Consider the following 14643-nt stretch of genomic DNA (forward strand, 5'->3'; position numbering starts at 1 on the left):
ATATTCCTAACAAATTTGAAATCTCTAAGCTGTTTCAAATATATCGCGATGAGTCAGTACAAAGGTGAAAATTAATAAATAAACAGCTTAGAGATTTCAAATTTGTTAGGAATATTTTAATAGCTGAGTTGAGGTGAACTAAGGAAGAATATTATAAAACTTTATCCACAAGCGAGTTTAAGGAGTGTTCATAAAAAGAACCAAAATATATACTATTTGGATTTTTATAAATTACCAAGAATTATTGTTTTGAAATCACACACAAAGCGAAAAGGAAACAGTTAGTATTAAAATAAAATATAAAACGTCATAAACTATAAATTGACATCGTCGATACCTGTACCGTCAGTCACGCAAATACAATTTTTAAAATTATGTTCCTTCGAATCCTGTCCGAAAAGCTTACTAACTACCATATCTACAACAAAACCTTGTTGTGGTATACTCCGTTCGTTACAATTCATAAATTTTCTTCTTTTATTCTCTTGAACATAACTTAGATCTAAAGAGTGACTGTGTTTCATAGAGTGTAATGTTCTGGAAATTTGTATTTTGTCGTCCGAGCGCAGAGCATCTGTTGAATGTATCTCGAGAGCTTCGATTCCCCAATACTTCCAAAGATCTTCAATGTTGTTATTTCCTTTAATTGCGCGGCTAAGAAATAATCCTTCGGAATCAACAATTGTCAGAATGATCGAATGGTTTGCCAAATTACAATGCTCTTGGTAAGAATCTGCTTTAGTTTGGCTGTAGCTTGTTTCATCTTCAAATACGGTATTTTCAGACTTCTCCACATCTGACGGTGTTTTATTTTCTTGAATCGTTAGTAAGTCTGGTATTTTCGAGTAGTTTCTATTATTAAAATCGCTTCTAGTTGCATCATTTCTTTCGGCTATTATATTATTTTGTTCGGTTCTTTGCGGTATTTTTAACAAGTTTGACTCTGATGTATTATATCGGATTGTGATCTCATTAACAGCTGATAATTTTTGTGTTAGAATTGTATTGTGACATCCTTTATCTGTTTGAGAGTTTCCTTTACCGTGCACACTAAAGAACCGCCTGATTGATTGTCTAAACTGAAAATGATTATTAACATGAACAGTAATAACAATTTTGTAATTTAATAATCATTGTAACAGAAACAAAATTTTAAAAGACTCACCTGTGTATTCATTCCAACATAGATTAGAGGGTCGTAGCAAATAGAACTTTTAGCTATAAGCGCTGGAATAACACCCGCTCCAGGTGAAATCTGTAATAATGGAACCAATTTAATTTCATCACCGATATCATCCTTTCAGCCGAGAGTCGTTTACAGTATTGAAAGACGCTTTATGCAGGCCGCTTCTTATCGATCCTTCTGGAAAATTTATGGGAAAGGCCTGTGTTTAGCGGTGGATGTTATACTGTTGAAATAACAATGATAATGTAGAATCCATATCCAGTTACACAGCAAAGAGGATTCTCTTCAATGATCAAGCTCAGAGTACTGCCAGGGGTGATATATAAGTGACTTACAATGGAAGCCATCCCTATACTTATTACTACGTAAAAATACTATTTGCACCTAAGTTTTACAATCATACTAGACTACATCCCAAACAGCATATGTTTGAAAATATTTGCTGAAAATCTATTAAGATAAAAAATTAAAAAAATAAAAAGGTAAAATTCCAATAAATAAATAAATATTTATGTTTGACAGTTTTATTAGCGGTAGCGCATACACTTTTGTTTAATCTTATATTTTATCAGCATTATGTCAGCCCAAAGATGGCCACTGCATAGGTCTTCCCCAAAGATCGCCACAATTATCGGGTTCGCGCTGCCTGCATCCACCGACATCCCGGGACCTTGACTGTGTCGTAGCACCACATAGTATGGGGATTACTCACGCCAGTTAACACGTTCACTGCGGCTTGAGGCCGATTCAGCCTCATGGTAGACTTTGCACTGGTGCGGCGCGTAAAACTCGTGTTTTCTCTCTAGTGCGGCGGCTGTTTACACTCAACCATATGAGGTATGACAAAGACAAATATAGCTTTCTTAATGTCTGCGAAGCATTGACTCAATATTGTAAAAAAAATGATTGAAACATGAGGCAGAAAAGGCCTCAACCGCACTACTAGGAAGTTCAGCTTGAGGCTGATTCGACCTCAGCCGCACCAGCTGAAAGTTCTTCAAAATTGGGCCCGCAGTGAACTTGTTAAATGCTGTAATAAAATATAATGTAATGCAAAAAATGTAGTTACTTACAATTCCTTCGGCCGCAAATTGTTCCAGCAGAGCAAAAAGGGAGTAAGGTGTCCATGCTATAGTGAATGCAACAATCATCGTAAATACCATCGCCGTTGCCCGGGATTCGGCGCGATTCACACGACCCAATCTTTGCGAAGTCTAAAAATTATGTTTACTTCATTTATTTATTTACATTATATTTTATGTAACAAACGTAATAAAAGTAAACAATATGAAATAGGCAAAATATAAAGATAAATAGCGGTCTCAAATGGCGATTATTGTAGTTTATTCTGACATAGCATACATAAGTAAAAATACTACCCCCCTCTTCTGCTTCCTTGAATATTCCTGTCAAATTTCAAGTTTGTTAACTTTATGGTCTTTAGAGTAATCGTGATGAGTCAGTACATAAGTGAAAATCTCTTTTTTTTAGACTCTGTGTTTGGCACTAATCGGTGTAACATTACTCCTGAGGATGTCCCGTGGAGGGGTGAAACACGTGTTGAGTGATTTAACGGTGGTAGTGGTGTAATTCGCATTATCCGCCGCATGCGCATTTGTCAGCGGTGCACTTTATTGCACGACTACTGCTGTATGGCGGGTGTAGCTATATATTGGTTCTTTTCTTACTTAAAATCTCTATCACAAATTGTAAAAGAAAACTTCTTCATATGTCAAGTAATGTAGTATAGTATCAACGGCATTAATTAACACAAGCCCTCCCACACACACGTATGCACGCACACATCATATCACATTTAAATAAGCAGATCACAATTAATAAATGTACCTTTTTTAATGTCCGGATGATGTTGATATAGCTGAATGTTATGACGGCCAACGGTACGATCTGTCCCATTGCGAATAGAAATAGTATATACGTGAGCGTATTAACCGACTGCTCATGCCAATTCACGGAACAACTGCGAACACAGATAACACTGAACTGCCCAATATATAAAAAAACGAAATTTTTCTACAATAAAATAACAAATATAAACCTTTTTCCAGAACTACGTTAATATTCTAAGGACTGCTTAATAATAATAATAAAAATATAAAACTTTATTTAATTATTTTTGACTTTCCTCTGCTTCGCAAGGTGTTATAGTTGTGAAGAAGAAGCAGGAAGAAACTTCACAACAGCCCAACTTTTTATAAAGTTTAACGATTCATACTCATACATATACACTGAGAAAAGAATTGCCTCAGATCTTACTCGTAGATGGAGGCTACTGAACCGTTTTTAGTAAAGAGACTAAGATATCTTCTGTCTACCGTAAAAGGCGATTAAAACGAAGATTAGATTTGCGGAGCATCCACTCAAAGCAAATGTAGGGAGAACAGCAACACGAAGTGGCGGATTACTGAGAGGCATCGATGCTTTTTAGGAGATTTAAGCGCCTATCCAAAGGTATGGAAGACAGCTATAGTGGTGAGGAGGTTAGTGAACAGGAATTCTACATAACCTCCCTCCAGGGAAGAGGGTATTATGTACTGTCCATAAGGTTATTGTGTTCTCTCTTAAAGATAATAAAATTAGTATTCATAATTATCTAGAGTCATTTTAAAATACAATAGTACTATGTATGAAGTAAGGTTATAATTATTAAATATGTACTAGATTAATACCTTACAAAAAACAGTAGGTAAAACATTTCATTTCAGTCAGTAGAAATAATAGAATTTCACATTCATTTCGACGTAACCTATTACTGTCCGTTCGTTAAACTTGAAAGGAGATTTATTGACAGCTCTTACGTTTATCGACCGCGCGAATACATAACCGCTTATACGTCTCAGCTTTTATTTTCAGATTTATTTATTTCGCCTGAATACAGATAAATTGGTTCACAGAAAGAAATTTCTTGAAAACTGTTGCGACAACTTAGATTAATCCCTAACCACAAATATCTTTTTAAATATAAAGGTTTTTTTGAGGTCCTTATTTCATGGTTTAAGAGCATTAAGGATTATCTGTTTTCATAGAAAATACGCGTGATTTCTCTACGACGTCTATTTAAACGAAAGTAAACGGTAAAGCCTAGCGGATTGTCAACTTAAAGTCGCAGTGGAGAAGCTATATAATGTGCAGAACAGATAGCCGCAGGAGCCCTAAGGATCGGGGAGACCACAGATCAGCACGAGCAGCGAAAGATCTCTGCCCATCAGATAGATAGACGTGAATCTCATCGCATAACGCTGGCTGCTGACCAATTCCTACCAGTCTTTTTAAGAATCCATAGGGAAGCTTCTGTTGATGATGAAACTTTTTCTTCTTCAATCTGCGTTAAGAGAGAAATCGCTATATCGCTATATAATCAACTATATCTATGAGAGACGCTGACAATTCCAAAATTGTTAAACTAGTTAACCAATTTTGACGTTTAATTAAATAATGACCTTTTTTGGTCTTTTAAATAAACGCCCCTAAAAATGCTTATCTAGAATAACATAAATCATTAGTACGTTTTAGCGAGCGTTGTCTTTAAGTAACATATTAAAAGTATCTGGAAAAATTGGAAGAGATATTTCCACCATTTAAAATAACTGGCCTAAAACAGACATATACCAAAGTACACCCGTAATAACCCGTCTCATTATTGAACAGGCAAAACGTTTCCTAAATACAAGAACATATGTACGGTTAAGGAAAAGACGTCTTAACATGAGAGATACGCACGCGAGAGATGGCAGTTCTGAGAATTTGAGTAATGAGAGAGTAATGTACTACATACATTACTGTTGTATACAGAGAAGTCAAATCCTAAGGAGACTTCACTTGAAGGGTTACGAATAATATTTTAATTTCGTATTATAAAATACTGACATTATATCAAATAAAAAAAAACAAAACCTTTCATGGGATTTCAAATTTTTCTTATTATAATGCAAATAATTGAATATTTTTTATTATACTAAAAATACTATACTACAAACAGTTATTTACATTAAGTTATCTAAGAAAAATAGATGCCACCACGATCGATGTAAATAGATGTACAGAAAATCTAAATTTATAGTTTATGATACATATATTGTTAACCACTGCAAAATGTATAAATAAAATATATTTTTTAATAAATAAATGAAAAAAAAGATTATCTGAATTTTTACAAACATCATCGTCATCATAATCGTTATATCAGGCGGTGGACGTCCGCTGCAAGGCCTAGGCCTCTTCCAGACATAAATACGATGACCTATCTTGTGCTGCCCGCGTCCAGTACTTTGTTTATGTCAACGGTGGTCCACCTAGTGGACAGCTTACCTACGCCACGTCTACCGAATCGAGGATCTTTCGGCCCCAGCGACAACAGTTTCACAACCGATGTGCTCCGCTCTTTATTTATGTACAGACAAACCATCAAGATCAAATAGTATATCATTTACTTACCTAATATTAGCAGCTTCGTTGACGTAATTTCCCCAACCCATCAGAGGTGGTGTGGTGAGAGCAAGAGAATAAGTCCAAATGAAAATAACTAAAGCTGCAGCTCCTTTCGAACTAAGTCGCCGTGACCTCAGAGGTCTGGTCACCATCATATACCGTTCAAAGGATATAACAGTCAGTGTGGTAATAGAGGTTATCCCTGCAAGAGATCGTAAATAAATTAACAAAGCAATAATCACTTGTAACTGCCACATTTGAACCTATATGTTATCGCCGAAGTTTTGACCCACAACTTAATTTAAGCAAAAAAGAAAAACTCCCTTCTAGACAAATGACGAGCTTCGAAGAACGCCAATAATGTAACAGGACTATCTCAAAGTTTGCGACTAATATCCTTTTATGCGCTTGGCAACTGTGCATAAATAGCTAGATAACTAAGATATTACAAGCATTACATAATTCTGTTACATATGTACCAGTTATAAGTATACTTTAATCCAGTTAAAAATTTCAGTTAAGATAGAAAAGCTCTATATTCCTAAGGTTTTCTTTTCTTATAGAATTCTTAATCTCTTCAAAACAATATTTACTGCCAATTAAAATTGCAGTCCATTCTTTAAAATCTAAAAATCTCGTGTAAGTAAAGACAGGTGACTCATAACATATACTATATCATACTTATTAATATATTAGTGTCGTAAATATTAAAGAAGCTGTTAATGGTGATAAGTCCCGAAAATTTTTATGGCCACCGTTTTTGGGTTCCTCTCGTGTTTCCTTGCCAAGTGTAAGCAAGGACTTTATTAACAATAAATTTTTCACTGTTTATTTTGTCATTTCCACGCTTCTTTCTTGTTCTTCTTAAGATCTTTCATTCACTCCTCTGTAGTCCTTTTCATTATCTTCCATTCCTTTCCACACCATATTACCTTTCATACGCTTCTCTTTCTTCACCTTTTCTCCAAAATACTATAACATTTCAAAATATTTAATTTTGATCTTAATTTTTAAAATGTTATACTTATGTAAGTTATATTTCGTACCCATTATTTTGTCCAGAAATATACTATCGACGAAACTATATATTCAAAAAAGGTAAGTATACTCGTAAAAGCGACTTTAACTTGATTACAACTTACCTAGTAACGCCATAAAGAATCCATAGAGCACACACATGGTACGTCCAAAGATCCATCGGTGAAATAAAGCAGATATTAATGTGAACGGATTTCCCAGAACAGATACAGAGAAATCTGAACAAACTAAATTAAATAGTATAATGTTAAGCGGTGTCCATAGCTGCAATAAAATGACACAATATGTTACATATTAATTTATAATAAAATAAATAATTGAAGTCTTTAATATTATTTTAGAACAATATTGTAACGATAGCATGAAATATATTAATATTGCAACGAGTAGTTATAAGCAGTTTTATAGTGAACCTGTCTCTCTTTTAGCACCTTTTTTGACTCTGCAAATATTAGTGTTTGTTATATACTTCAATATATATTTTTAAGCAAGAAAACGTGGAAGTGTGGCTGCTTCTAATCGATTATTATGTCCAGCTATGAACGTCCTGCTAAAATAATCATGATAATTATAATTTTGAATCATTAAGTTTTGAATAATATGAACGGCACAATTCACAGAATAGAATGTATTCCAATGTTTATTCTACAGTAAAAGAAAGGAAATAGCTTTCGAAAATATCAGTACTTAAAAAAGAAACGAAATAAACGTAAATATAGTTAAAATAGCCCTGGTAAAAGTTTTTTTTTTAAATTTGCTTAATTTAAACCTAAAATATGTAAGCTTTAAGACAATGTACGAAGAAAAAGTGAAATTAAAAACCAAAACGGGGTATAATCCTGAAACTTTGGTAATAAACTGTGAGCGGGTAATCTCCTTTCAAACAGTTTTATTGTTCGTGTATTGAAATTAAACCGATCGCTTCTATACTCGTAATATATCGCCTTTCTTTAATAGAACTAGATTTAATAACTGATACAATTATCCAATTATAGATATCAGTCCAAAGCCCTTGTTATTTATTGTTACTTTATAGCAGGTTAATTCTCACATATATTAATCGTCACCTATGCGAAAATTGAACGATAATTTAGAAAAAGCCAACTGGGTCGGAAAAATAAAACGAAAACACAACGTGAACACTAAACCTAGCGATGGACAATATGAATATCGCTGCTTCTGAATCTGTATTTTTTTATGTCACTGGAAACTCATAATAGAAAATAGAAAGAAAAATATAGATAAGTTAATAATTATTTGATAACGAACTGATGATATTCATTATCATATCAGCCGGTAGACTCCCACTGCGAGGCGTAGGTCAAATAACTCCCTTTGATTGACCAAAAACGCCGTCCTAATTTCTTACAACACTATTTTTTAAATTCCTGCTGTCAACCGGCCGAATCCCGCGCAAAAAGAAATTATGAGTCAGTTTTTATACCTACAAGACCTTGATACTTATACGCTCAGAATGAAAGGTATTTTTTACAATTAATACAGCCACTAACAGATGAATTTCCTTAAAGTCCCGTCTAAGCTGACCGCTATTCGACGAAAGAAATATTCCTATCAAATTACAAGTCTTCAAGTAGTTTAGAGATATCGTAATAAGCCTATACAGAAATGGAAATCCAAACCCCCTCAAAGATCGCTACGACGATCAATCTTGCGCTGCTCGCAACCAGCGCCTTCTCGTGGCCATAATCTATGACATACATCGGTTCACCTAGTGGACGATCTACTTACGCCGCGTGTACCGGCTCGTAGCCGCCACTCAAAAACCTTCCCGCCCTAACGACTGTCGTGTGCAAGAGCGATCTGCCCTAAACCGTCTAAAGTGGCTGTTGGGTTAACAGCCACTTTAGACGTTCTTCTACAGATCTTTTCATTTCTGATCAGATCACATAAAAAAGCTCGGAGCACAGCCATTGCTCTCTGGGTGACCACGTCTCTTTATAATCTTATAAGATTATTGCATTAAAATAAAATCCCTCTGTATTATTACCATGTTTTAAATAATTTTTCTAGAACGAATATCTTGGATAGATTTATTTAAATACACTTTGTGTTTAAGCATTTGATCAAAGAAGACTCGGATTACTGTAGTAAAAGTTTTCCTAAACTCGGTTTTAATAGGAAAACTTGATTTATATACCTTTACAATTCGGTACGTGCACACATGCGTCAAAGATAAATGGAAAATTAACAAAGCTGAAATTAAAAAAAAGCTTAACTAGAACCAGAAATAATTCAAAGATATATTATAAGTTTTACACTATCCAAACTTTAATTTATCTTAACAGAATCCAAATTATTTAAAGAAAAATAGGTACCTGTTAATTTTGATAACATATCTTAGGACAAGACGAGAATAAGATATAATAGTACAACCTGTAATATACTGAGCAAGAACTTACATCTGCTGGGTACAAAGATATACTATATATATAACCTTTGCAAGGATTCAAGAAATCCTCTCCTACTCTGAGAAATAAGATATATATGATTTTTATAAGAGCGAGCATTAACATTTTTGAATTATTTAAATGTTTTGCTTACCTGCCGGTCTTTATACATAAGAAGAATAACGAGTAGATTCAAGAAAAATCCGAAAAATCCTATGAGGAACAAAATGAAGGCGGATATCACGTAGCCCCATCTCGGCATCAGAAGTGGGAACTCCTCGCCGGACGCCCGCATCACTGACGCGTTAAATTGCTCCGGATATGACGTCATAATTAAGTTGTGTGCCCGAATACAAAGGAAGGCATCTCCTTTTATTGGATTTTCGATTCTTCACACCTTTGCACCTGGAGAGAAAAATATTCTTTACTTTTTGAAGTACATAAAGTGATTGGTTGAAAAGACAAAAATTTTAATAGTCAGTTCATTAGCCAGTAAAAATCTTTAAAATTTTTACACTTTTTTAACCCTGTATAAATTGATTTCTTCGTAAAATGTTACATTTTTTAAAATCACTTGAAATGCGACAAGCCAATAGCTTCGGGAACTATAAAATCTGCAGGAATAGGCAGCTGCAAATTTCTATTTTATTGGTAATATTTTGGTTTTTCCTTATTACTAATGATAAACATTACGTTATTCATTATTTCTGAAAATAATCTTTTTGAATAGGGTGTACCACACATTTATCAGCAAATACATCATCCCTCTAAATATTTTACACCAATCATCATGTATATAGTTAGTATATAGCTCTACCCTCCTTATATCATCTTAAATGCAATATGGTAACGTAATAAATTGTAGTTTAGTTAAAAAAATAACCAAACATTTGTAAGAATATAAAATACATATTTACTTCTATACCTATCCTTTTTTAATAATAAGAAAACGAGACTTATAAAGAAATTGTAATTAAGACGGACATTACAAGCTAATTTATTTGTTTACCCGACTGTGACTGGCGCCAAACGGAATATAATAATTATTAATGATCTTTCCACGCTATCCTTTTGTATGGAAATTTAATAATGATGTATCATGAGTAAATGTGATATATTTTTTTAGTATCAAAACATATTGTGACGTATACAGGGTGATTGATTACAGGTTTAATATCTTTAAAAGAGTGAATTTGTAACTCATTTGCTGTCAATTAATGTATATTCTGGGATATTAAATAACGTAATAATAAAATAATAAGGAAAATCGCTTTTTTAATAGATTACTACTTATAATTGTACTTACCTATTCTTGCAGAATTTTTACTACCAGAAGTAATTACCCTGCCGCATTCCAATAAAAAAAGATAACTTATTTTAGAGTGATGATATTTTATAAGAACTGGAAATAAGTGTAAAAGATTAAAATCTTTATAATAACAAATGACCTATTAGAGCAATGATAGCCAAGCGGTAAAATATTGAGACATTCGATCGTAGACAACAGGTTCGATTACCAATATACAATCTCACATAATTCCAGCGGATTGGTAGCAGTGTCCCCTGCGTTTCATAATATCAAACTGGGTTTGCTAGCCCCTCGCCTGCATTGTCGGCCTTTTCCTAGGCCTATTCCTATGCCTTTTAGTGGGTGCTTATAGTATATATGCTTATATACAAAAAAAAACTTTTAAATCTATAAATATTCACCCTCTTCCAAAAATACTTCAAGGTTTGCTGTTTCGCATAAAGGGTTCGATTATACGCGTTAACATATTATGCCCGAAGCTAATACAACTTGACATGATATTATATATTATAAAAATTGAAATATATCAAAATAAAATGCCATTGCCGATGTCTATCTTTCATTCGTTTCAAATACAGAACGCTCTCGGCTATGCATATTTCATTTGATAAAAAATTTCCGTCGAACAGAATATCGAGTATTGTAGAATATAACATTGAAAAAGCTCGAAAAATCTTATCTTGCTTCTCTTTTCTATGGAATTTGTTTTGTATCAAAGACAGTAAGTTTCGGGTTCAATGTTTCAGTTATAATTTTTAATCTGTACATTGTCTTCTTGTTTTTGACTCAATTGTACTAGAAATAATTATGCGTTGGGATTAATAAAGGAACAATATCAAGAACAATTTCTTACAACCGGAGTTGTTATTACACTTGTCTTTTCTTATTGGATTATGCGGGCGGAAGCTATTAGCTTCTACTACATATAATACAGTGACAGCCCAGCGGGAGAGGACTGAGTCTTGAGAAAGTAAACTGTAAATATACAGTATTATTAAATTTTAATAACATTAACTAGGAAGTTCTTACAAGTCAACTACAAAATTATAATAATGTAAATATGTTTACAATGATGTTATATGTATGTCACGATATTAAATTGTTGAGTAGTGCATACAATTGCAATAATAAGTATCAACACTGATGTTTAAATACTAAAAATCCTATTACAGTTTGGCGAGAGCTAAGTGTTAATAATCCTTTAATAACTATAAATTAAACTAAATTCCTTTGAAACCTTACTTGCAATGTCTACATTCATTTAGTGTCAACATCCAATGGTATATAAAAAGATAATTTATTATTTTGGGTTGTAATCTATCTTGTGATAATACATTATTTGAATAGGTACTTTCTAAAGGATTAGGATATAAATATACGTAAACATTTTACACATACACTTAAAACAACATGTTAAAATGTTAAATTTGGAAGACTACATGTACGTTCCTGACACTGAAATTTTTAGAATTGGCCAATTAGAAAAAATATATAAAAACAACATTTGAAAATAGAACTCTGTACTTCTTGCTACAGTTAAAAGATTACGTTGCAACATCATTATGGATTTAACACGTGGAAATATATAATCAGCATCCAGCCCCAGTGAACTTGGGTTAGCTTTGATGAAGCACTATCTCGTGCTTCTATTTACAAATTGCTTAACGAGCTAAAACGTGAAATCTTAGTGAAGAGCCGCGTGAGGGACGTCCTTCAACAGCGAACACTGAAACTAACTTCAAAGTTGTGTGGCACACAAAACACTGACAAGAAAGTTACCTACAAACAAATAATAGTGAACAAGCTGGATTGCATTGGTATAAGTTAAATTTAAAATATTTTGCAACATTATTTAGTCGTTAAAAAGTGTGCTAAATGGATATCTCATATTTTTACCGGAGCTCCAAAACGGTGAAATTATATTAAAGTTGATATTGCTTCATATCATTTATTTGACATGACACTAAAACGTATATATGAACATTTACTTTATTAACTGTTTAATTTACTTTACTTTTGCATTTTGTATTTGTAACTTATTATAATGTCTGGCTATATTCGATTAGTGCTAGATGCTGTTAGCTCTTCTGGCATGTACAGAATCTTCGGACTCAGTGCAGCAAATAAATTTTAAAAAATGTATATCAGATGTGCCTGACGAATTATATTGACCAATTGTTATGACTTGACATATGTTCTTTTCTTAGAAGACATTTTAGCTGAATAGATATTGGAGTTGGGAGAGAAATAGTTTGAGTCGCCGGTGATAATTATAATAATAAAAAATAATACATTATATTGCTATAAGTGAAGACTTGTAACTGGCTCGTAATTGAACTTCACATTGTTAACCCCGTAGACGCTCGCTACAAGGCACAGGCCTGCCCAAAAGATATATATATATATATATATATATATATATATATATATATATATATATATATATATATATATATATATATATATATACCATAACAGCCACGCTTGGCAGACAGATTGTTGATCGCAATATGGTATTATTGTACGCAGAAGCGCTGCCCATACTCTGGAAAATTGTTTGTGAACAGTGCTAATTTTATATGTAATAATTAATGCAAAAAATGTGAATTTTATGGCTTTGCATCCAGGTAATCGATCGCAAGTCTTAGACTGGCGCTGGGCTGCCACTGCTTAACTACGCTTATGTTATATATATATTAGTGCATAATAACTAAAATAAAAAGATATAATTTTCACAGTAGGCATTTCCTTTACAAGGATTGCCTTTGATCTTATTAAACAATTGGTCTCGCAAAAAAAGCAGTAACAATAGAGATACACCAGTATTTATTTGCTTCGGCTTAAGTTCAAGAACAAAGTCCACGAATTAGGCTGCCTCCATCATTTGGTAACGAACGAACAAAACAAATAACAGAGGGTTTAACTTTGACAGGTTTGCTATTGTTTGGTTAGTGGTCAATATACATCAAAGAAGAGTAATCCTACTTCATCTCGTATTGGTTATACGATGCGCTAAGTGATGCGATGAACAGTTTGTCAAGAGAACTATTCAAAAAAAAAATACTTAGTTTACATTCTAGTATTCTAAAAACTTTCAATACCTCCTCCCGTATTGAATATTTGTGGAAGTACTTGAATTTTAATTTTCAAAAGATTTTTGGGATTATTTGTTGTTGGCAAGTGAAAATTACATATCACGTAAAACTCAGGTTGCCGCTGGGGTTTTAAGGTTCTAGAGTGGTAACCACGTCCACGGCGTACCGTTGGAAGTCCACCCATGTCGTGGTCTGACGACTCGTTAAAGTCATTGGAAGACCCTGAATGTAAGCTGCTTTCAACCGGCCCTATTGAAAATCTATGATGTAGGCTTATATTCAGCACTAGATGTTCTACAGCTGAAATAATATTGATATTTTTTCTGTGGCTTAAAAGCTATTTAAAACCACGCACCACAATAGCTCGATAAATTTAAAAATGTTCTGTTATAATTGGACGAACACATTCTGTATTCTCGGGAACTGGGTAAGTAAAATTGCCTTTGTTACACTGGGATTTGGACAGCACAATACACGTTATTTTCACGTTGAATATTGTACCGTGTTGACTTGTTTCTTGAGGTTTATTCAAAAGAAAAAGTCACGGACAAACAATTTATTTTATAATATAATACAAAAGTCAAGTTTTCTTGAGTGCCAATTAAATTGAGATGTGTGTTATTGACTGCAAAGAGTTTCTATTTCTTTTATAATAAACAGTATCATATTTTTTAATAAAATGCTGTAAAACATTATAGGACTACCATTAACAGAATTCAAAACGCATATTAAAAAAAATTGACGGAAAAAGAATATTATTAAATAAACGAATATCCCCCCCCCCATCGTATAAAATAATAAGTCCGGAAAAGTTATCTTACAAGAGAGACGAAAAACTAAATATTGAATATATCTCAGTAATTGACATACTTAAAATTTCACTACGTAATTATGAGAATGAAATTATAATATATAATTATATATATTCTTAGCATGGCAAATAAAAGTAAAGTTTTTACTAATATCGTATAGTCTTTTTATTCTTGTTTGTACTTTAAGTTGTTTATTTAAAGAAAAAAGATAATTTTGTCTATCTTCGCCATTTTAAGCCAGAAAATTGTGGAAAAAATTGAGAAGGTGTTTTGGAACATGTAGATTACAAATATTATATATATAAAAACCCAATAAACAAACACCTTCATTGTCATTTTATTCGAT

The 14643-nt window shown here is 33.0% G+C and overlaps 1 protein-coding gene across 1 annotated transcript; it reads right to left on the reverse strand.

The window, feature by feature from the left end:
* Nucleotides 1-314: 314 nt before the first annotated feature.
* On the reverse strand, nucleotides 315-9412 carry LOC137932337 (parapinopsin-like). Its single transcript, XM_068775943.1, has 7 exons — nucleotides 9236-9412; nucleotides 6778-6937; nucleotides 5642-5837; nucleotides 3035-3167; nucleotides 2260-2400; nucleotides 1166-1255; nucleotides 315-1079 (listed from the first exon to the last, which is right to left on the reverse strand). Exons 1-7 carry the CDS (start codon nucleotides 9410-9412, stop codon nucleotides 315-317), a joined length of 1662 nt encoding a protein of 553 aa, XP_068632044.1.
* Nucleotides 9413-14643: the final 5231 nt, after the last annotated feature.

The sequence above is a fragment of the Battus philenor genome, unplaced genomic scaffold (assembly GCF_028537555.1).
Source record: "Battus philenor isolate CCGP_79_NKW_IND1 unplaced genomic scaffold, ilBatPhil1.0.hap1 SCAF_11, whole genome shotgun sequence".
NCBI lineage: Eukaryota > Metazoa > Arthropoda > Insecta > Lepidoptera > Papilionidae > Battus > Battus philenor.

What these genes read in the sequence shown, in the direction of transcription:
- LOC137932337 (XM_068775943.1), bottom strand. Translation starts at nt 9,412, where the DNA reads ATGACGTCATATCCGGAGCAATTTAACGCGTCAGTGATGCGGGCGTCC. An exon ending in AATTTGCGGCCGAAGGAATT is followed by an intron (nt 1,256 to 2,259) that starts GTAAGTAACTAC and finishes CCATTATTACAG; the next exon opens with ATTTCACCTGGAGCGGGTGT. An exon ending in ATGTTGGAATGAATACACAG is followed by an intron (nt 1,080 to 1,165) that starts GTGAGTCTTTTA and finishes AATCATTTTCAG; the next exon opens with TTTAGACAATCAATCAGGCG.